This window comes from Lissotriton helveticus, chromosome 7, assembly GCF_964261635.1.
Source record: "Lissotriton helveticus chromosome 7, aLisHel1.1, whole genome shotgun sequence".
In the NCBI taxonomy this organism is placed as follows: Eukaryota; Metazoa; Chordata; class Amphibia; order Caudata; family Salamandridae; genus Lissotriton; species Lissotriton helveticus.
The window spans coordinates 16,756,005-16,780,862 of NC_136068.1; the positions used below are offsets into that span (position 1 = coordinate 16,756,005).

General features: G+C 44.0%; 1 protein-coding gene across 1 annotated transcript in view; it reads right to left on the reverse strand.

The window, feature by feature from the left end:
* Positions 1 to 2,309: 2,309 nt before the first annotated feature.
* Positions 2,310 to 24,858, reverse strand: part of LOC144768888 (uncharacterized) — a 130,374-nt gene continuing 107,825 nt past the window's right edge. The window contains exons 3-7 of the mRNA XM_078652901.1: positions 10,091 to 10,228; positions 9,923 to 10,011; positions 4,127 to 4,159; positions 3,090 to 3,133; positions 2,310 to 2,343 (exon numbers count right to left, since the gene is read on the reverse strand). Of these exons, the coding sequence (XP_078509027.1) occupies positions 2,310 to 2,343; positions 3,090 to 3,133; positions 4,127 to 4,159; positions 9,923 to 10,011; positions 10,091 to 10,228 (338 nt within the window). The remainder of the gene's footprint in view (positions 2,344 to 3,089; positions 3,134 to 4,126; positions 4,160 to 9,922; positions 10,012 to 10,090; positions 10,229 to 24,858) is intronic.

A 24,858-nucleotide genomic window follows, 5' to 3' on the forward strand; every position in this document is an offset into this window, starting at 1 on the left:
TGGTCCAAACCTCCCCTGGTATCCAGCCTTATTTAAAATTTTTCCTATCTAACCACGAAAAATTAGTTCTAACTAGGTTTCGTTTTAATTCTTTTGTCCGCCTTGTCACTTTCCCCAAAGAGCTAAACTGGTCTCACGACCTGATTAAATGTCCGTGTGATGGTGTTTCCTCTCAATCGACCATCCACCTAACTCTGTTCTGTCGCTATTATGAGCAACCTCGTAAGCGCTGGATTGTCCCACTTCTTCGATCAATGGGGTTGAGAACCTGTCGGCCAGCTTATCTGGCTCTTCAGCTGCTAGATTCACAACATTTAGCTAAATGTGTAGCTCTTTTCTTAAAGTCATGCTTGAAAATACGCTGTAAAATTGGGTTATCGTCTCCTTGAATCTATGTATAATTGAACCAACTTGTAAACTGGTTTTACCAAATGTTTTTGAACTGTATTTCGTTTTTATCTGTATTATATTACCGTGTTTTAAACAATTCATTGGAATTTTACGATGTACTTTTTATGATTTACTTAATGTCAATCGCATAAAAGTTTTTTGAATGTGAATGTGAATTGTGTTATATGTGGCTGCTGGGTTACAGAATTTCTTGACTATTTTGAATAGTTATTTTGTGTGGTTAGTTGCTGTATCGATGCAGGTCGTGATGGCTTTTCTCTTGGCTTCCTTGATGCTCAGGTGGTAATTTCTGATGGCTGCTTTGTGAGCGGCTCAGTTGGAGGGGTTTCTGGTGGAGTGCCATCATTTCTCGAGTCGGAAGCAGTTGTGACTGGTGGTTCTGAGCTCTGGGGTGTACCAGCTGGCTAGTTTTGAGTTTTTTTTGTTTTTTCTAGTTTAGGCTGGGCGACTCTTTTGATGCATTTGGTGACCCATGCAGAGAAGTTATGGGTGGCCTGTTCTACTTCTGATGAGGGATCAGGATGGGTATCACTGAGGTCCTAAATCCCCTGTGTCTCTGTTACCTTGCTCCAGATGCGGTTGGAGCTGTGATGCTTGTTGATGGTGTGCTGAGCACTGAAGATGTTGAAGTGAATGATGGCATGGTCGGACCAGGTGAGTTCTGTGATGTGGCTGGATTTAACTCTGTTTCTGGAGTTGGAGGTGGAGGTGGAGATGGGATTGAGTGGGTGCCCAGCTCCGTGTGTGGGTTCAGTGACCAGTTGGGTGAGGCTGATGTTGTTCAGCTTCTCCTGGAGGATGGTGAAATTAGCGTTGTTAGGATTATCGATGTAGAAATTGAGGTCACAAAGTAGGACACTGTGCAAGAAGTCGATGGCTAGGGGTGCGATGAACTTGGAGATGGCATTGCAGAAAGCTGGCCAAGGTTCTGTGGTGCCTTTTATAATTGTCTGGGCATTGGTCTGTAGTTGGAAGTTGAGGTGTTCCATGAGAGGTGTGTGGTCTCACTTTGGTGGCAAAGCATTTGATGGATTCCTTGAAGATGATTGCAATGCCTCTGCCTTGTTTGTTAGTTCAGTCTTGGTGAAGCCGTCGGGTGTTGCGGTGGCGATGTTGGAGTTTGAGCAGATTGCTGTTGCCTGGTTGCAGAGGGATCGGGCGTTGAGCAAGAATGCATTGGAGAGGTTTGTGATGTACGTGGCCTTTAGGGGATGTGTGGTGCAGGATCTTGTGGGGACTGGAGATCCTGCATTGCAGGAGAAGCAGCAGCAATGGTGGCAGGTGGAGAGGCCTTTGGTTGTTCGCGGGGAGGCAGTGCAGCAATTGTTGTTTCTGTGTCTGAGGTCTAGGTCCAAGAGCTCCTCAGCACTGTAGTAGAAGGTGGCGGGAGGGCCTGACCTCCTGGCTCTGGGTGCCATCCAGGCACACAGAACAGGTGTAGACAGGCATGACTTTTACCCGCTGCGTAACCACACTGCAGCCTCCATTAAGTAGGTCCTGGGGGAGGTTGGGGTGCTGGGCCACGGTAGGAGGGAGACAGCAGAAGGAGGGAAATGGCGGGAAGAGGGAAGAAATTAGAAGAAAAAGGCAAACAGAGTATAGAAAAACAGAGCGCAGAAAAGCTAGCAGAAAAAGCCAAAACACAGCAGCAAAAGGTCAAACAAAAGGTAGAAAAGCATACAGCAGGAAAACGAGCAGAAAAAGCAAAACAGGGCAGAAAAGGCAAAATAGAAGGCAAGAAATTAGCAGAGGAGGTTCAGGCAGAGGGCAAGTGGAGGGCAGAAGATCTACAAGGAAGTAGTGGACTGCGGACAAGCTGGACTGGAGTACTGTAGCAGGGGGAGCAGGCATGAGGACCCGCTCCTTAATTTATTATTTAAAACATAATTTAATATAACTTAATTTACTATTTCTATACTAAATAAACTTAAACTACACAAACATAAGAAATTCAAAAGTTTTAGTTATAACTAAAAGTTAATTTGCACCCCGCCCAAACAGTACTATAATTCACAGACCTCTGTAAACAGTGTTGGGAACTCGCTAGCCAGACTACAGTCTACTAGTGAAAGCCACAGGTGCCCACATTTTATTATTCTCATACGCACACTGCCCACCCGGGTACCCCTCAGGGAGATCTGTCCTCAATGAGAGGCTGGTGCTGAGCCTTACTCTGTGCTGATCCACTGAGGATGAACCATTAACTTATAGTCTTTGTACATCCTTCCTCTGCCCCTCAGTGGATACATTAGGAAGCAGGTTGCAGTGTCCTTATTGTTGGAGGCTGTTGCTTCTCTGCCACATGCTTCCCCCTCAGTTACAGCCACTGAAGTAAAATGTTTTCCTGGAAGGGTAGGCTTCCAGTATACATCTTATGCAAAAGAGCATGCACACATCTGCACACTATAGTGCAAAGGTTGTGCGGTTCACTAGGCAGACTTTAAGAGCGCCGGTGCATAGGAGGACAGCAGTAGCAGGCCATTTTAAATTCATACTTTAGCTGCTCTGTTGTGCTGTGCTAACGATAATATATCTACCCCCCCCGGGCCCCCCAGAGTGGTCTATCGCCTCAGTCATTCTTTTCATTCATGTGATGCTGGGCTTTTTTATGGCTTTTCAGCTGGAGATAGTGCAGATATTGCAGGGATTAGAAGAATGTGACGTTTCCCATTGCTTACCTTTGCAGGTGGCCATATGTTGCCTGATCTCCATGCTTTAATGCCTGCAAGCAAAAGAAGCAGCATTAGGATACGTTCAGAAGATATGTTGCTGGATTGTAGTGAGATGGGCAGTCATACTCAGACTTTTGTTCTGTGGCATTTATTTTGTTTGTTTCCTCCTTTGTATTTGTTATATCATTTCTCTTATATATTATGGTATTGTATTCTTGCAGACAATGAAAGAAATCTTGTATATCACATGTCACTGAATAGGTGTGAATTCAATAAGTGGATGAACAGTGGACTGAATTCTCCTCGGGCCCTTGATCATGGGCTTCTATCACAATCAGGAACAAGTGATCCAACTTCCCTATAGAAGTGATCCAACTTTGAGGTGGGATACTTCTCAGTGAAGGTGCAACCTTGTGGAACACCTCACCTCTTAATGTACAGCTGGTGCAGTCCACACTCTACCCCCTTACAGAAGGGATCCGACTGTAAGGCCGGATGCCTCCCAGTGAAGGCTGTCTCATAGAACACAACACCTCTAAGTGTACAGTCAACACTCTACTTCTCCACAGCAGAGACCTAACTGTAAGACCGGATGCTTCTCAGGGAAGGTTGTCATCTTGTGGAACATCTCACCTCTGAGCGCACACTTGCCATTTATTTATTAGTTTCCAAAGATCCTGGTAACATTTAGCTCTTCCTATTAAGAGTCCCTCTTTTTATTCCCACAGCAGCAAAAGGCCTTTGGAGAGTTAATTAAAATACATTGTAGCCACGAGCACATCTTTACAACCACGAAATGACATGTGCTAAAACTAATATACAATCTATAAGGGGACTATCCCAGCATATCAGTTCATAAGTTTCTGTTTTGTCAGCTTAGATATCCATGACAGAGTAATCGAAAACCCAGGCCTTATTAACCTCCCACTGGATTGCTTTACACTTACAGAGGTGACCTAATTTAGGAGGTGTGAAAAAATAACATTTATCTAAGCAATCACAAACACCATTCTGGGCTAAGAGATGCTTTACATTTGTCTTACCATGTAAGTGCGGTCTGCATCAGGGGACTGGGCCTGTGAAAAAAACAATGAGAATTGATCACCAGGTGACTAGATGAAGCGAGAGCAGCAATACCACACCTCTGGTCACCAGGTGACTAGATGAAGATAGAGCAGCCATACCCCACCTCTGGTCACCAGGTGATGAAGAGAGAGCAGCCATACCCCACCTCTGGTCACCAGGTGACTAGATGAAGCGAGAGCAGCAATACCCCACCCCTGGTCACCAGGTGACTATTTGAAAAGAGAGCAGCCATACTCCACCTCTGGTCACCAGGTGACTATTTGAAAAGAGAGCAGCCATACCCCACCTCTGGTCACAAGGTGACTAGATGAGAGGGAGTAGCCATACAACACCCCTGGTCACCAGATGACTAGATGAAGAGAGAGCAGCCATACCTCACCCCTGGTCACCTGGCTGGCACGAGAGTAAGTAAAGTAAAGTCCACATTTGTAAAGCGCACAATCACCCGTAAGGGTCTCTAGGCGCTGGGGGCCGTCGGGAAGATTAAGCGAGCTATTGCCCAGAGTCACATGGTGCTGGGCTAACCTGCCGCCGGATCCGGGGATCGAACCGTGGTCCCCAGATTCCAGCGTCAGTCGCCCTGGCCGCAGCGCCACACCTCTTCCTGAAAAGAGGTGAGCACAGAGTAGAAACTCATCCTGGTCTTAGTTAAAGACCCACAAACATCTCATTTTGGTTCCGTCACTGAGTCCAGACTCACCCTGCATGTGTGAGATGATTCCTGCACAACGAGGGATACTGTTGACTCAAAAACAACCATGTTGCATTTTTATCAGCAGGTGAAATTAATGTGTTAACAGATTAAAGACAGAATTACCAAAGTCCAGACTTCCCAATTCATAAAGGAAACAGTGTTCTTGTAAATCTAAATGCTAAAGTTGAATTAACACTAGAAGGTGAGGGAATATACTGGCAACTTGTACAAGATGTCTAGCGTACTATTCTTTGGGGATCATGTCACACTACTAGAATATCTTCCAATTTTAATCCCCAGACACCTCCATATTCCTTCATCACATGCACATCCTCGCTCATATGGCGCACACTTCCTCGTTCATGTGTATGTGAACACTCTCCTTTCTTGGTCTAATCACTATGTACTTCTCATCCTTCCTCTACAGCTGCCAAGGTGCGTTAGGACTGCCATGTAGTTCAGCTGATCATGTTCTACAACACAAATACCAGACACCACACATCCGCCAATGCAATATGAACTAGACATACACACAACAGCTAACTCTGGACACCGAACAGCATCTCCCACTGAACAATATTCATTATGGAACATATTTACTACAATGATTATTATTCCCTTTCTGAATCTGAACACGATTGACAGACCCCAACAAAGCTTTATTCTTTCTTTTTAGAAGGTGAGGGAATATACTGGAAACTTGTACAAGATGTCTAGCGTACTTTCAAGATGCTTCAACTCAGCAGCAAGGCCCCCAGACCAGGTCAACATACATCTTAGAACCATCCAAATAAAATGCATTGAAACATGTCACAAGATCAAATGCACAACATTGAATCACAGAAATATACCTTCCCATCAAAGTGCTCTTCTAGACAAGCAACAGAACTCAGACCATCCAACTCAATGAACTCCACTAACTCAACAAAATGGTAGAGCCATTGGAAGACCTGTCTATAGAGAAAGCACTCTACAAATATCTTTAACAGGGAGAAGCTCATTATACTTTCAAATTAGCAAACACAATCCATAAAGCAGATGTTTAACAAATACTATAGGCAACCACAGACATAACATCAGATTGATGAAAATTCAAAAACTCTACAAACGCTTGCCAAGGTTAAGAAAGCATAACAGTGCTAACCCACTACTACTAATAACTTGTTTATACATAGCCTTTCACTCCACACTTCTGCTGCTCTTTTTCCTGTAAACATCAGGAGTTATCATTGATGCCGCCTTGGGAGATTGGGCAGAAGTATGCATATTCAAGCTCAACTCTCTCCCAAAGTAAGCTGGAAAGGCGCTTTAGTCTACCGTTTCTTATATCAAACCAAATTGCAAAGGCCAAACACTCTTCCAAAGCCCTTTTTAATGTCCTTAATACTTTTATACATTTTGAAGCATGCTCCCAAGAAATAAATGCTTCACAATTTCACAAGCACTTAGTGACTCCTTAGCTAACCATTTTGAAGATAAAATCAAAATGATTCATATTTTTCTAGTCCACTTGATCAGGCTTGTGAGGAGCTCTACTTTTGTGCACCTCCCCCTAATAGTGCTACCAGCCCAAGCAAATTTTAATGTTCTACACTACAGAGAATTAATAAAATCCTTGTTATGTTATGTTAATTTATATTTGTTGGGCGCCAAATCACCAAAAGGTCTCTAAGCGCTTGCAGCATAGACCATGAACCCGTGAATCCCTGATTCCTCCTGGGCTCAGCAAGATTTGGGTGAACTTATCCAAATGCCTCAGTGAACAAGATGGTCTTCAGTTTCCTCCTGAATGGGAGTAAGGTGGCAACCCCATGCATACTGTCCAGTAGCTTGTTCCAGAGCTGGGAATTCACAACTGAGAAGGCCCGCCCCTCCAAGGTGCCTCTATTAAAGCGCGGGCAGGCTAACAGGCTTGACTCAGATGAACGGAGGCATCGTCTAGGCACGTAAAGCTTCAAACGGTCTTGGATATAGTTAGGCACCACCAGGGCCGGATTGGCGATTCCGGTCACCGGGCAATCACCCGGTAGGCTGGATGCTGTAGAGGCTGTTTTTTTCAGAGGGGGCCGGTTTTGCTGGGGCAGCCCCACTCCCCCCTCTTTGTCCCCCGCTTCCCTCTCTTTCTGTCTCGCTCCTCTGCATGTAGTAAAAACCGAGACCTCAAGAAACAGGCATTACCTTTTCTTTCCTCCTTTCGTTTATTTGCTCCAAATGTGAAATGGATCCAAAAAAGAGAAACACTTGCTGGAAATGTCGTCATTTTCAGACATTTTTTAATTTCTAAGTGCAGCCTCGTGGTGGAGAGAAATAAAACATTCAAAATATGAAAAATAACTAACAAACTAAAGCAAGACCGAGATTGATTTACAGTGTTTGCCAGTGAAGCGCTACTTTTGCTGTCTCCTCTTTCTTTGAACGACAATGTTTTTCCTGGGTGGGAAAGTGTAATATCAAAACACACAAGATGATGGACGGAATGTTGCACATTGGCAAAACATTCACCCCCAGTCACAGATCTGGGTTCAATCCATCGTTATTTTGCTCACCACGCCACCCCAGTTCAGACATGGCCATATGCAAATCAGTCTGACCCTGTGCCTCATGGGAACAGTCCAGCCATGTCTTCCCTGGACCGGAATCAAGCATCCTAGGACCGGTTTCTGGCTATCAGCTGTCTTCAGCCAGGATAGTGGCTTAGTGAGCACAGGACCCACGTCTGGGCATACCCTTCCCACATAGGGTGAACAGCAAAACACACAAGGTGATGGGCGGAATGTTGCACAATGGCAAAACATTCACTCCCAGTCACAGTGTGTTTTGGGAAATTGTAATATTCCTGGAGGTACTGAAATACCTGCTTGTTGGATGAATTGGAAAACAAAATGAATACCGCGGCTCTGTATTCACAAACGTGGTCTTTTTAAACCATACTGCTTTCCTTTTGTAAGAATATAAGCAATGTGCATTGAAGCGGGTCCCTTCTGGGCCCTGTAGTCATGGCCTTAACCTTTGAGGCAAAAGCACTCCCTAAGTTCTGAATAATTAATGTAAAAAGAAAAAGGTAACCGTGTTGTTCCTGCTTACATTTAATATGCTTTACTGCATTCCCTATCAGTGTTTGCTTTTTCTAGGATGTTGTTAATTTTTTTTTAGGCAGCATATTGCTCTTGTCTAGTGCGTAATTTGAATTGAGTCACAGCTAGGTGTTTATAGCGGGTCAGTGCAGTGCAAGTTTCTCTCAGTGGGGCAGTATGGTGTTCAGTGGGGGAGAGGATGTGGCACTATGGTCAGAGCTGCTGACTTTGGAACTGGGGAACCAGGTTCAGCCTTTATGGCCAGACCACTCCCCCTGAGTGAGCACATTCCCATGCTAGACGTTAGAAGGCCTGCAAGACTTTAGAAGCCCTGGTGTCTTAGCACCAGCAGGTGGCCCCTAGTGGTGGCAAGTGTGGGTTAACGTTGAAGAAATCTGCCGCTAAAGCAGCGATAATGGGCTTTGTAATATGCTCTATGGAATTCCAATTGAAGCCCCTGTTAGCTGTCCTTCACATCTAACATGGGCTTCAATTGGAATTCCATAGAGCATATTATCAAGCCCATTATCGCCACTAAAGCGGTGATAATCTTATTGCCTGTCTTGATAATATGCCCCATGGAGTTTTGCCTAGTGGAAGTTTTGTCTCACGGAAAGGAAGCGCAGAGGGTTAATGTGCCTGCTGCTAAGAAGCTGTACCATGCAGATCACAAAGTGCACACAATGTAAATAGGTCAGTATGTTACTGCTTTTGTCAGAAAGACCCGATTGTTACTTGCAGTTAATAAGTTCAAATCCTAACATAGAACATTGAGCTATTAACTCTCATGTAAGAGCTGCATGCAAACTGCAAGGTATACATTAGAGCCTTATGTTTTTTTTCCCCAGTCTTTGATTATCCTAATGTTGCAAAAAAAGATTAATTTGGGTAAAAATCAATTGTGATTATTAAAAAGATAACCCAACCATGGTATTACGTTTTAAGTTCTGAGTTTGTGTTTCTCCAGACCAATCACTATTATACTATGCTGCCTACTAGTATGGTTGTCATGTGACTCCTACACCTTGTAGACCTTTGTCTTATGTAACATTTCCTATATAGTGTTTACACACGTATGATTGATTGTCTCTGAGTAATTTGTGTGATGTAAAGTGCTCTGACACCCTACACTGGTATTTGTGGTGCTGCACATTTTCTGATACTTTATTATTTTGACATTTCTACACCTGCTAACAGTCTCTGCAAAGATTTTTCGTCATTAGTATCAGTTGCACTTACAACTGTAGCGGTGAGAAAGGCGACCAGTCAACCTTCGCAAAGGACCTCCACTTCACAGCAGCACAAGTCACATTTTTTAGTAAATTTTGATCCGTTGCAGCTATAATCAATTTATTAGTAAAAATTTGCAAATTATGCAGCAGATGATGTATTATGTGGCAAATCCGGCAGAGCCGTAATTATGTGGAAAAAAGTTGCGAACTGGAATATTTTGCTATTTATGCTTGAAGTGCTCTTGTGGAAAAAGGGAGGAGAAGTGCTGATGACAGAGAAGCCATGGCTCAGAGACAAATGGCTGCGATTCCACTTTTAAGGATATTTGGGAGATTTTGTGATTGGAAACATGTCCATCTTTCCGAATGTATTTTAATGTCAATAACTCATATTAAACCTTAAATAAACATGTGTATCCATTGGTTACATTAAATAACGTAATAAGCTGTAACCTGTTAGTGAAATGGGAAACAAATATTAAAAACTGGGATTTTTTGCTGTTTCTGCTATACCTCTGACTGCGCCCACTGACCCAATCCACAGGTTATTCCCGCTCTCTGATTCTCCGCCCACATTTTCCCTACTTTTTTTCTCCCACTTCAACCACTGCTGCAGCCTGTGCTTGGCTACATGTCTGTTAAATGAACATACCTGTTTATGGTAAGAATGTGTGTTACTCTTTGTGGTTTGTGAGTGATATCTTGGTTACAGGCTGTACATATAGATTTATAGATTTAATATAATTCACTCACTGCAGCCTGTGCTGTGTTTCCTTTTTCCATGTTCTCATAGTTTACTGCAGGTTCATAGATGACTCTACGGCTGCCACCACGGGTCGCACCTGAAATTAGAACACAAGATATCACACCTAATTTTTCACTGCTTTAAACTTTGAAATGGGACTTTGAATAGACTCTTACCATTCGCTTTCTTTGCGCGTCTCTCATAGAAGAGAACCACACCAAGGACAGCGACAACAGCACCGAGGAGCATCCCTGAAGCCACCGCCAGCGTGACCCACCAGCTACTACAGGAGGCATCTGAAGCAGGAGGAGCCCCTGAAGAAGAGAGACAACCTGTGAGTGTCAGGCTCCTGCGGCTCTTGGTAGGTGCAGGAAGAATGTAGAAAAAAAGAACAAAAGGAGTAGAGAGACAAAGGTCTACAAGAGTCTTCAAACACACCAGTACTTTGGATTGAAGGTTCTGAGCTGGTTATCGTCACCCCTCAACACCATTATATCATTTGTCAAATTGTGATTGGTGAAAGGGTTTTAAGTTTGCATTATTTTGGAAAATGTTTCTGAAAAATGAATTTATTAATGGGTCCAATCTGATAATAATAATATAACATGAACGCACTTGAAATTCGTTTAACTTAGTACATAGCAGTGTGTAAATTTTGTCGCCATATTTTGATAAAATGTCCATTTTAATTAATATGGATGTCGTTTTCTGCTCACTCATATTACTTGCCCCCTCCCAACCCGTTCTACATGTGTATCTTTCCCTATGTAGCTTTGCACATGAAGACTACATTATGTCATTGTAAGTTTCCTAAATATGAATGAATTGTGATTAAACTTCCCAGTGCTTCTAATGTTGGAAGAGCCGAAGGTCCGTCTGCTGAAATTCCATTACTGGGCTCTTCTGCTGGTGCATAGTCCATTGTCCGTTACTGGGCTTAGCTCTCTTCCATTGTTGCATAGTCCATTGTCTATTGCTTGGCTCAGCGCTCTTCCACTGGTGCATAGTCCATTGTTCATTACTGGGCGTAGCTCTCGTCTACTGGTGCATAGTCCATTGTCTATTGCTTGGCTCAGCGCTCTTCCACTGGTGCATAGTCCATTGTTCATTACTGGGCTTAGCTCTCTTCTGCTGGTGCATAGTCCATTGTTTATTACTGGGCTTAGCTCTGTTCAGCTGGCGCATAGTTAATTGTCCATTACTGGGCTTAGCGCTCTCCCACTGGTGCATAGTCCATTGTCCATTACTGGGCTTAGCGCTCTTCCACTGGTGCATAGTCCATTGTCCATTACTGGGCTTAGCACTCTTCCACTGGTGCATAGTCCATTGTCCATTACTGGCCTTAGTGCCCTTCTGCTGGTAAATAGTCTATTGTGAATTACTGAGCCTAGAGGTCTTCCACTGGTGTATAGTCCATTTTCTATTTTTGTTGGGCTCTGCCCTCTTCCACTGGCGCATAGTTTTGACAGTACTATTATTGGATGATGCAAATAGTTAAAATGAATATTCTTCTGAAATTTCTTTATGTTTTTATTGCAATTCCTTTTCAGGTCCCATATTCATTTTGTAGGCACCGCAAAGTCACCATTGGAAGTTTTTTTGGGGTTCCAGGCAGGTAAGATGAGCAAACTGATTTATAAAGCTCCCATATAAGCGAGGAGTCTTTCAACTCCCAGATTTTAAGTCATATTTTTGGGCTGCGTTTGTGGGGCGCTTGTGCAGTTCATTAATCCTGGCAGACCCTGACCAGGTGACTTTCTGCTTATCAGCTAGCCCTGGGGGAAGAATATAAGCCTTTTTCATACCGGCTGCAGGACCCAAATTACTTCAGGAGGGTTTGCTTTGAGGTTGTGAAGGATGCTATTCGTATCTGACAAGAAAGCTGTAATAAATAATCAATTGCCTTTTTAAATAAAGAAATGCTGCTTTTGTATAATCCTGTTTTCCTAGTAGTGTTTCAAGATCCAATCGGAAAGGCCTGGGTGCGATATGGGGTTCAGAATATTGGGCAGGTGTATGACTTAAATGGCTTCTGCTCATTTACCAGATTACAGGCTAACTATGGGCTCCCTAATCACTTAAAAAAATGATTTACAAGTGAGGGACTACATTTTGACAGCATCTAAATACCCAAAGGATCTGGAAGGTACAGAGTTGTAGCGGCATCTTTATAAAGCAAGTAGATTGATACGGTTGGTATATCAGGTCCTTTGTCAGTATGTAACTGAGGACAATGTGCTATCGGATTGAAAATGGAGCCGGCAACTGGGGTCTGACGTTTACATCTTGGAGCTACAGAGGGCACTGGAGATTTTGGACAGATCAGCTCACTCTATCAATCAGAGCCTGCAACAATTCAAGGCTATTTGTCTCCTTTTTTACACGCCAGAAAGAATCTCTAAACGGGGAGCCAATTTTTCTGGGGATAAAACTAGGTGCACAAAATGTAGGCAGATTTCTGCTGTTATGGTGCATATGTTCACTGTATGTCCTGCCCGACAGGACTTTTGGACTCATGTAACCAAATTAATGTTGCGCTGTCTAGGCCTCCAAGGTTTCATTATCCCCTAAAGAGATGTTGATGGGGGTTAAGTTTGAGGATGATGGTGGTAACAAATGCCTAACAACAGTAATGATAGTCTGTGCCCGGTTATGTGTTGCTTAGGTTTTGTCTCTCATGCCCCCACTAAGGAAACTGAATGTTGGGCTCTTTTGAGGCAAATCTATGAGTTAGAGTTGGCTCTTGACAAAGCTAGAGGTCCTTCCTCCCTGAGGAAACTTGATAAAATGTAGGCGGGTCTCAGCAGCAATTGATCAAATTATAATTTGATTGATGTTCTTTTCTTCAGATGTCCATCAGGGTCAGGCCTAAGCATTGTTTATCTTAGTTGTTTGTTTCTTTCTCTCTTCTTTTTTCTCTTCTGTATGCATATTTTGTTTATTGAGCATTATGCACTGAACATTTCCAACTTGGAAAATAGTAAAAAAAATATTTTAACAAAAAAGATTTTGACAGTACCTCTTCCAGAGTATATACCCGTCCCCCCTCCTCTGATGGGCCACCGCTGTATCACCCTCAGTCTCTGAGCCATATAACTTGGGTGATGCTATCTCTTATCAGCCCTTCCATACTAAGATTGTTTCCTGGAACGTAGTTGGCTTAGTGGCCACACATTTGTGCCCCAACTTGGACTTGTTTGTAGAATAAGCACACAAAAGGGAGTGCCTCAAGAATCCAACAATTTCAATAGAGTTTCTTCTCTTTGCCTCCTTTCATCAATACACATAGTTTTATCGTGTCAATATCAATGTTTTCTTCTCCAATCTCAAAATAACATGAGAGCCACACCATGAAGTCTCAAAACAATTCTCTTTATTATTCTTCAATACATCAAAGAAACAGCCCGGCCAACACGTTTTGTCCTCTGAGAGGACTTCATCAGGGTTAATGTGTTTCTGTTCAGCAATGTCACATCGAAGCCTACGTGTAAAATGGATCAGTTCTCCATGAAATTCTTGGAATACTAGTACCGCTCATTTATTGTTCAAAGGTTAATACCAGGTGACCATTTATAAATATCACAGCTTAATGTCCACACCCCATTGGGTTCTGTAAGCTCTGACCGGATAATACGACAGACCATCACCATCACTGACCTTTTTCTGGATTTGTTGAAGGCAATACTAAAACCAAAGGAAATTGCAGTCATCAAGAGTGTTGGCCATAAGGCTGGAAAAAATATATTTATACTTAGTAATAAATATGCTAACCAGATTGCAAAATACTGTGCATTGCAAGAATGGACAGATGTCCAGGAGGGTGAGGATGAAGAATTGAGAATAAATACAGTTCAACATGCTGAAAATATAAAATGTTTCTTTAGGAGCTCAACTAGACTTCATTAAGTGAACTGAGAGATCTTCAAGAAGATGGCCCAGATAATGATGAAAAATGGGAAAGATTGGGTTTCAAGAAATATTAAAATTATATGTATTTAAATGCTCAGAGAAAATACATCTTGCCAAACTCTATTCTGTAGCTAATGTTCAAATATTTCCCCAATAGATCTCGTGTTGAAAGAATTATTGTAGTCTGAATATTAAAAAAGTATTGAAAAATAACAAAATGCAGAGAGGTTTCTTTATGCTGTTTGACTTGTAAGTTTAATAATCAGGGGAAAATGACCAAGGTATTGATGAGCCGTATTGGCAATTCAGAAGGCTCATTTTTAAGACTTCAAGCAGATCAGATTGAGATGCTAAATTGCAATGGTATTGAACACACCTTAGTAGTTGTCTCCATGTTCTCTCAGTGGGTTGAAGCATACCTCACCTGGAGATCAGATAGCTTTACAGTTGCCAAATCATTATTGAAGGAGCTGATTCCTGGATTTGGCCTTCCAAATTCTAGTAAAACAGACCACGAGACACATTTAAAAATGAGGCTTTGAAAATCATATGTGAAGAAAATGAAAGAAGTTAAAAAGTTCCACTATAGTTATCAGCCTCAAACTTCTGCAGTACGGGAGAGGACAAATGGTACTTTCAAGAATAAGCTGACAAATATCTGTGCAGTCCCTGAAATGGCCCAAAACCCTTCCTCTTATTCTTATGAACATGAGAAATACTTGCCCAATTAAATCATCATCATCTTAAAGTACGGCAAAGGTCTGGCTGATATGTAGGATGGGCAGAGTACGTGGCGTGGCACTCTGCAGAGTTCCACAAATTTAAAAAAAAAGCTCTGTAGAACTCTGCTCTGCTCCACCTTCCCAAATCCCACTCCCAATTTAAAAAAGGGAAAAAAAAACTTGCCTGCTGTCTGGCATCTCGGGCTACCTTCCTCCACGCCATGGTCTCTCCTCCTCGCCACCATCCACATTGCCGGTCTTGCGAATATGCAATTCACACAAGACATTCAATGTAGGGGTTTGCAGTGAAGACGGCAGTGAGGAGGAGAGACCATGGCAAGGAGGAGGGAAGCCCGGAGGTGCCAGTGAGCAGGCATGTGTTTTTTTTGGTATGTGCCGTGGCACAGGGGCTAACTCCGCTCCGCCACGGAATCAGAATTTTGCCTGAACACCGCATTTCCAACAGAGCGTGGAGTTGGCAAAACTTTTCAAACTCCGCTGGCGGAGCAGAGTTCACAGCCCGGGTTTACTGATATGAAGAAACAGAGACTATCAAGTGTCATGACCTCAATCCAAACACAAAAAGAACAGATAACGTACAGAATGCTGAATAAAGCAAACATTCACCCCCAGTTACAGATCTGGATTAAATCCATCATTTATTTGCTCAACACACCATTTCAGTTTGGACCCAGCCATTTGCAAATCAGTCTTGACCCTGTTCCCCATGGGAACAGTACAGCCTGAACTGCCATGCCAGGTCCTACCTGGACTAGCATCAAACATCCTGGGACCGGTTTTGAGGAATCATCAGCCAGGCTAGCTTGAATCCAGTGGCATAGAGAGCACCGGATCCATGCCTGGGCATATCCTTCCCAGTTAGGGTGACAAATGCAGAAAGAACAGCAGACGGGCGGAAAGCTAAACAAATCATACATTCACCCCAATCATGGATCTAGGTTATATCCATCATTTATTTGTGCACAGCGCCGTTCCAGTTTGGATCCAGTCATATGCAAATCATCTTGTCCCTACTCCACATGGTAACAGTCCAGCCTAAACTGCCAGGCAAGTGCCTCCCTTGACCAGAAGCAAGCATCCTGGGACAGCTTTCAGAATATCACCCCTCATCAGCCAGGCTAGTTTGAATCCGGAGGTGTAGCGCATATTGGACCCACGTATGGGCATACCCTTCTCACTTAGAGCACAAATGCAAAAAAACTGATGGTGGACGGAATGTTGAACAAATCAAAAATTCACCCCAGTCACAGTTGTCTGTTAAATCCTTGTTAAAGAGTGGTATGGAGAGCACAGGACCCACGTCCGGTCATACCCGTCCCACTCGGGGTGACAAAAGGAAAAAGAACAATTGATGGACAGAATGTTGAACTATGTCAGACATTCACCACAGCATAGAAATATGGGTCTAAATCCATTATCTTTTTGCTTCCCATGCCATTCCAGTCTAAACACAGCCAAATGAAAATGAATCTCAATACTGGATTTAAGCTAGCCTGCCTGATGAATGATAATACCCTGAAATCGTTCCCAGGATTTTTTGTTTCCGGTCCAGAGAGGACCCAGCTTTGCAGTTCAGGCTGGACTGGACCAATGGGGAACAAGGTCAAGACTGTTTTGCATTGGCTGGGTCTAAACTGGGGTGGCATGGTGAGCAAAAGAATGATGGCTTTAACTCAGATCTCTTGACTTGGGCAAATGTTTGATTTATTCAGCATTCCATCCATCAAATTATCATCATCTTAGATTGCTGCAAAAGTCTGACTGATATGCTGGAATCTGTCTCCCATCAGGTGAATGTGGCAATAGATGAAACATAGGCTATACAGTGCTACGACCTCAATCCAGGGGATGGGTTAGAGATACTTGTATCAAGTACCCAGCTGTGTTTCCAATATGGCCTGGTATCAATTGTCTGGTGTATGGATCATTGTTCAAATAAAGTTTCACATTGTGGTGTCTATTTCTAGACAGCAACAGTGTAGAAGCTGCTGCTGGATTTATTAAAATTAGGTTAGTGCTATGTAGTATATTATTACGTACTGTGTTCTGATTTGCCTAAAATGAGTTATCTCTAGCTATCCAGGCTGAATTTTCAGACTTTGGTTATTAACCCCTAGCATGCTGAGGACGTAATGGTTACGTCCTCTGCTGGTTACGTCCTCGGCTGCAGTGCTGCTGTGCCAAGTACATAACTATTACGTACTCGGCACAGCAGTCTTGGGAGTTGGGGAAGAACTCCCCCAGCTGCCTGAGGCATTTTTTTTGTTTCAGTTTTGTGACAATCGTCGCGCAAGGTGTGCCTATGTCATTTTACTGAAAGTGCAAGTGAAATGAGCTGATCGTCTCATATCACTTTAACTGCCTACGTGCTCCTGGGGCTTTCTCAGCCCCCAAGCACCTAGGCAGGTGGTAGAGGTGCCATTGGAAAGGGACAATCTCCCATTCTCCAATGGTACCCTTCCCTAGTAGATCCCTTTCTGGGGATCCCGGCAGGAGGGCAATCCCCAGGCAGGGATCCACCCACTAGACACCAGAGGGGGAAGAGCAGCCCCTTGGCCAAGGGCATTTGCTCATCCCATTTAAATTTGGCAATAATCTGTCTTTCTGCCCCCCCATGCGGACAGAAAGCACACTAGACACCAGGGATTTTTTTGGTGTGCATATTTAGGGATGGGGCTGCCCTGAATGGCTATTTTTCATGCCCACACCCCTCTGAAATATTGGCGCAATATTTCTGCCCCCCCTAAGGAGCAGAGATGGGAGTAATAGCTCATAATAGGCCCTGTTGGGGGGACAGAAAGCACACTAGACACTAGGGATTTTTTTGGGGCAAGCAAATTTAGGGTGGGAGCGGCCCTAAATTGGCATTATAATGCCTCATACCCCTCACAATTATTGACACAGTGTTTTTGCCCCCATTGGGTGCAGGTGGGACAATAGCCCCCAATCTGCCCACCCGGAGGGCCTGAAAGCACACTAGACAAGAGATTTGTTTCTGTGCAAACGTAGGGGAAGCGGCTGCCCTAAATGGGCAGTATAATGCCCCCTCCAATCCAAAATATTGGCAGTCTTTCTGCCCCTCTGTGTGAAAATGTGGGCAACAGCCCCAGATATGCCCCCCAGGGGGAGGCAGAAAGCTCACTAGGCACCAGGGTTTTTTTTTTGTTTGCAGACTTGAGGGTGGGGGCTGCCCTAAATGAGCATTATAATGCCCCCACCCCTCTCAAATATTGGTGCAGTCTTTCTGCACTCTCTGCAGCACAAATGGGATAATAGCCCCTGATATGCCCCCCTGGGGGGCAGAAAGCCCACTAGGCACCATGGTTTTTTTTTATAATAGAGGGGTGGGTGCTGCCCATAAAGGGCATGCCCATGCCCCCACCGCCCAACACAAAAGTGACAGTCTTTCTGCCCCACCGGATGCAGATGGGGGTTATTACCCCGATCTACCCACAAGGGGGAGCAGAAAGCCCACTAGACACCAGGGATTGTTTTTTTAATATAAAAGAGGAATGGGTTGCCCACAATGGGTATGTCCCCATCCACAGTTATAGCAACAGAAGTCTTTCTGCCCCCCCCCCCACAGGGGCAGATGAAGGTACTAGCCCCCGATCTGCCACCCCCAGGGGGGCAGAAAGCCCACTAGGCACCAGTTTTTTTTAATATGTTGGGGCTGCCTAAAATGGGCATGCTAATGCCCCCAAAACAAAAAAGGGAGAGCCTTTTGCCCACCTTGATGGGAAATATGGGGATTATTATCCCCGATCCGCCCCAGAGGGGAAGAAAGTCCACTAGACACCAGGGATTTTTTTTAAATAAAGTGAGGTGTGGGCTGCCCATAATGGACAATGACAACCCTCCCTCCCCCAAAAAATAGCCCCATCTGTAGCAATTGCCACTGATATGCCTCTGGGGAAGAAATCCCACCAGGCACCAGAGATGTATTTAATGGAGTTCAAGGGAGCGGCCCCTTAGGCAAGGGTTGTGTGGAAAAGTAAATTTTGCCATGTTCTGTGTCCCTACGTGTTCCCCATCCTATGTTATATGTGCATGATTAATATGCATATGTATTCCCTTATGATTGATTAAAGACGCAATTACAGTTGTGTCCATCTCTAGTATGCCAATTTCCAGTTCTCGTGAAAGCTACGAGTATTAGGCCTATGTAAAGTTATGTTGCCACGTTTCACAGTGTGCACGTTAATTCAGTAAAAGTCCCCGTTTCTAGGCCTCAAAAGGGCCCGGACACCAGATTCAGCTCCTGTCTCCTGAACCCTCGCTGAGGAGCGATACAGCCCCCACCTGCATTCCTGACCCTTCACTTACTTCCTGCCTCACAGTGCCCGGCTCGGCCTGGCTCTGCCTCCAGTCTGCCAAGAGTATGTTATGATTCTAGTTATCAGTCCAGCTCTCCTTCTCTGCATTCCTAAAGCTACTGAATCGCATCAATAGTTTCAGTCATCATCTAGCCTTTACGTCTCCATGTAAGAGAAATACTGTATTAATGGTCATTTAATATTCCTCAACACGCACTACATGTAGAATTATGTATGCACCAGTCTTAGAGTCTGTTAGCCTTTACCCTAATAACTTTTGGATTCTATCAACATGTTCTCTAAACATCAGATACTAGATAGTGTTTAGGTACATGTCGCTCTGACTCTCCAGACTTTAGTCTCTCCTTCTAGCGCAGAAGTCATAGCCACCAGTTCCTCCTAGTAACACGTCATTGCCAGCTTGTGCGCACCACTAGGTCAGAGGTCCCGGCTCCTTAGGTAGCCCCCTCCATGTTTCCGCCCCATTTATGACATATTCTGTTACGTTTACATCACATGTCTATGTATACGCCTCTTGTTACACCCACTTTATGCCTTATCTTTCGCGACTGCTATGAACTCCACCCACTGCTACGCCCACTACACTGAATGTAATGCAATTGTTTTAGTATATATATGTTGTGTACTGTTATTAAAGTTAGCGCGCTCATCCCAGATCCTGCCCCGGCAGCTGCCGGGCTCTGCCATCCTATGCCTGTGCAGGTTGTCCTGTTGCTGTCCTTTATGCTGTATTAAAACCTGCAAACTCCAGCTACCTCGAATCTTGACTCTTATTTATTGAGCTATCTGTTAATTAATTATTTCGAAAAATAGTACAGGTATTTAATTATTTATTTACCACATAATGGCGCCCGAACAGGGACTTGCCCTTTCCCCACGCGCCGGAGAAGCCACGCAAGCCCCCTGACCCTCTGCAGCCGTGACGGAACCATACCGGCCACGTGCAGATATTTCTGCTTCAAGTATCCCTCAGGCCCACGGAGGAGACGGAGGTTGCGGTCCAGCATCCAGACGAGGCGGTGGAGGAACGCGGCGAGTCCCGACCAGAGCCCAAGCCGAGAGTCCAAGGTCCGAGGTATCCGGAGGCCCACCCGTAACTGAAGTCCGAAGTTCGTCCGTCCATCGTCGTAGCAGTCCAGTCCAGTCCGAGGCTTTCCGTTCTTGCTGCCCGGTGAGTACCGTTGCTGGGGTAGTATCTAGACAGGGTCAATTAATTTGTCTCTGGTCCGTGGGTTTGGGTACGCAAATCCAACACGAAGTGTCCACCTAGGTGGATGCGGGTCCTGACGTGTCTCTTTATGAGACCGGTATGTTTCGTACTGTTTCAGCAGTGCATCTAGTAATTCTAGTAAGTTCTGTTCTCGAGAAATTCATGTGTTTCTGTTCTCAAGTATTCCAGGTAATGTTTCTGTTCGAAATGTTATTTTAAATGTTATTTCAATGTGTTTTCAATGTCGTGGTATGAATGAGTCGTTTCCTCAGTCATTATTGTGTTCATTGTGTATTGTATTGTGTCCAGATCCCAGTTTACGTCATGCCTCTGTTCTCCAAGTTACGTCAGTTAAGAACCAGAAAATGTCTGCTCGAGGAAGCAGTTCCTGTCCCGCCTAGGGACAGTCCAGGTCATTTTATGTATCATAAGCATGGCATAAGTGCCATATTATATCTAGATTTATGGGTGGAGTACACCAAACAGTTAGAAGAAAAGTATAGATGGCCCGTATCAGGTACGTGGGATGCCGAGTGCATCATGCGAGTAGAAGAAGCATTATGGAAGAAGAAAGCCAGACAGTCACAGAAAGATGCCATCGAGTTATGGCGCAAAGAATCTCATAAAAGAACAGAAAAAGAAATCAGAAAGTCAGAATTGAGTAGAGAATCCTCAGAAAGAGCCCAAGAAAGGGAATTAATCGAAATAGGTGAACGAGTTAAAACCGAACAGTCAGACAGACAGAGGAATGCCCTTATTAAGGGTATGTACCCTCTTCTTGCCGAGGGCTTGCCAAAAGCAACCCCGGAGGCATCCAGTAATTTTCCGCCGCCACTAGTTCCGACCAAGCTATGTCACAAACCGACCGCAGCTGATATTTTTCTCTCGTCCTATTTGGACGACACAGTCCCAGAATATGCAAATCCTGTTCCGCCAGCTCCTGTAAATAATGTAATTTCTGGTCCTCCAGCCACCGGGGCACCTGTTACAGCACCCGTTACGGTACCCCCGGTCCAGCCTACAGTACAAGTTCCCGCTACATCAGTCGCTCTGCCAGCACGAAGAGTATCAGTCGACGATTCCAGTTCAGGGGCCGCGGGAGGAGGTCCTCCTGGTACCCCGCCGCCAAATAGACGTCTAGGGTTAGTCGAGTTACATGAACGTGCGTTACAGCGTACGCCCAAATATCAGTCCATTGCAGAAATCAGGCGAGCTCTTACTGAATGCTGTTATGATCCAGTTCCAGGCGAGGATAGTATGGTTATATATTCCGTGCGTATAAGACAGGTGTCCGAGTATTTGGTCACCCTACCGAATATGAAAGAAGATCTAGACAGAATGTATCGTTTCATTCGTACAGGACAAGATCCAGAAAGTATTGGTGAAGTCATGTCTCTCAGGAAAGCTGAGATTCAGTTCATGCTATTAAAGTTTCTAATCAATTGTTTAATAAGGGAACAAGATTCCCCGACTAAAGATCCGAACGAAATGAAAATTCTGACAAGGTGGAGTGATAATATAGCCGAGGGTAAGCACAAGACACTCAATAGTATAGAGAGTATGTACAAGAAAATACGTAAAGAAATAATAAGGTTACACGAACAACGCAAAGAAGCTCGAGTAAGCGAAAAAGAAAATGACTCTTCTAATGAAGAGGTAGACGACGAGAATCCCGCCAGAATAGCGTATGTAGGTAAATCTAGATTTCCAGACCGACATTTATGCCTAGAACACAAGAAAGTCTTTCCTCTTCCAGCACCAGAGCAAGGCTCTCTAGAACAAGTATTTCAAGCTACCGATCAAATTCTGAAATCACGAATCGGTTATTGTGAGTTAAGTACCATGCATGAACAAGAACTAGCCCGATCAGCAGTCCGATGGATTACTGATTCCACCACTTTTCCAGACGAAATAGTGGCACAAATATTTCTGAAACTGCCCCCAGCCGAGCAGCGACTGGTGGGTATGTATATGATCCAGCACCTCATTACATTGTATGAGGGTCAGCATTCCGATCCAGGTCCGTTACATGATGTTCTGAACGAGTTACTCCAGTATAGATGGAAAGGTTTAGGTACCGATTTAATTAGTATCATTCTAGAACAGCGCCACAAATATAGAACGTTTCTGAACCCGCATTTTGTTCATGTCTCACCTCCAGAAAGTAAACCCTTTTACATAGACAGACAGAATCCGTTACGAGAAGTACACCCAGTTAAGACAGCGGGTGGTGAAATGCAACGAGTATTTGTTTACACCCCGATTACAAAGATGGAACTCTTAGAGATGAAAAAGTTAATTCCCTGTCATGATAAAGATCCAGCAGGGTTCCATCGAGAATTAAAAGACATGCTCCGTATGGGAGAATACACGTATCCAGATATCATTAAAATGTTAAAGGTCCTGTTGCCCGCAGGGGTATATGAAAAACTCAAGGAAAAAGAATGGGAGGTGGGGGAGAAAAAGATAGATTGGGCAGCTCTAGAAGCTGAAGATAAAATACGAGTACCAGGTACCGGTCTCGGAGACAAATGTAAAGAATTACCAGAATTATTGATACAAGTTTTGCCAAGATTACTAGCCACGAAAAAGGAAGACTGGGATGCAATCTCAGCCTGTAAACAGAAACCAGACGAAGATACTAGTGATTTTTATTCTAGATTCGAGAAATGCTTTAGCATTAACAGTGGTCTCAAGACGAGTAGTGAGTCATACCCTCATCTTTTTGTTACTAAACTAGTCGAGAATTCAAGTCCACAAGTTAAAAATCGAGTTTTGAAAGTCGAAAGTACCTGGCAAGCTAATACTCCGTCCCAAATGCTCCAGATGCTCCAGTATCACCAGAATAGAATCAGAGAAGAGCAAGATCACGAAAGGAAACGTATGAAAGACACGAAAATGAAAGTATTAGTTGCACAATCTGTTCCTCAAGACAGTCAGAAGAGGGGTACGAACCAAGCCAGTCATCCTGCAGTTCCTGTTAAAGGGACCTGCAATTATTGTAAACAGCCAGGTCATTTTATAAACGAGTGTGCAGTTCTGAAACACAACATAGCCACTGGTAAAACTAAAGAAAGACCACGTCCGCCTAGACAAGAACAAGTTTCACAGACTCCCCAGTTACCACAGAATGCACCACAGACAGTTACAGTACCGCAGCCTATCGCTGCAACACAGCATGTTACACAGCAGATGTACCAGTATGCACAGTCCGAGTATCCAGAGTACCAGCAGTATTCATGAAACAGCCTAGAGAGGGAGGTAGGCTTGCCTCTCATCGAGATACCTGTAGATCAAGAGGGTCCCTATGTTCACAGTCAAGTCTTAGGGAAAGACAGAAAGTTTCTGATTGATACAGGGGCAAGTAGGACTACTATCAGTCATGACGAGGTTCCAGGGGCTCCGCTCTCAGGCTCTAGAAATGTTTCCCTTGGATTTTCAGGAAAGCCTATTGTAAACGAGATATCAAAGCCAGTTACTCTAGAAGTTGGTCCATTGTCCCGAACTACTGACCTGTTACTTACGAAATCATGTCCAGAAAATTTGTTAGGCATTAAGACATTAAAAGAATTAGGTGCAGTTATTTGCTGCTCCCCAGAAGGAATACGTTTGTTTTTGCGTGACTTTAAGGGTCACTATGTTTTACGAGATTTTGATCCGAGATTGTCCAATGTTCCGCAGCATCTATGGGCACAAGGTCCAACTGATGTTGGTTTTATGCAAATCACACCCCATCGTGTGACTCTGAAACCAGGTATAGTGTTACCACGAATCAGACAGTACAGATTGCCACCCGAGGCTGTAGCAGCCTTATCCAAAATTATTGACGAGCTTATTGCTCAAGGAGTGGTTGTAGAAACTGACTCCAATGTATGTAATTCTCCTATCATTCCAGTCATGAAACGTACTGATCCAAATGCACCTCCAGTATATCGATTAGTGATTGACCTTCGAGAACTCAATAAATGTATCATTCCCCAGTACCCAGTTGTTCCAGATATTTCTTCCCTATTGACAGCTATTGATTCTGAAGCTACGTTTTTCACCGTCATAGACCTCAAGAACGCATTTTTCAGTGTCCCCATTCATCCAGACAGCCAGTTCCTTTTCGGATTCTGTTTAAATGGAAGGAGCTATACATTCACACAAGCTCCTCAAGGTTTCACAGATAGTCCTAGCATTTACAGTCAAGCACTTAAGAGACAACTAGACAATATTCACATGCCAACTGACACTGCCCTGCTCCAGTATGTCGATGATCTACTGATCACAGCCCGTTCTGAACGTGACTGCGAGCGTGCGTCACTTACAGTTCTGTATTTCCTAGCCGAGATGGGGCACAAGGTGTCCCCTTCGAAGCTTCAATTCTGTGTCCAGCAAGTGATCTATTTAGGCCACTTACTGTCCAAGAGGGGTAGGCAGTTGACACCTGACCGTATCCAGTTAATAGCGAGTCTTCCTCAGCCCAAGACCCAGAAAGAGGTACGAGCTTTTATTGGCCTCACTTCTTATTGCAGACAATGGATTCCTCAGTATGCATTTCTAGCCAAGCCACTGATACAGTTAACGACACAGGAGGCAGCCGTATCGACTGTCCTCCCTTGGACATCTGAACATACACTTGCTTTTAATGAATTAAAGAAAGCCTTATGTCAAGCACCTGTTCTAGCTACACCGAACTACAGTAAGCCTTTTACACTCTTTGTCACAGAACGTGAAGGTACAGCATTATCTGTTCTCACACA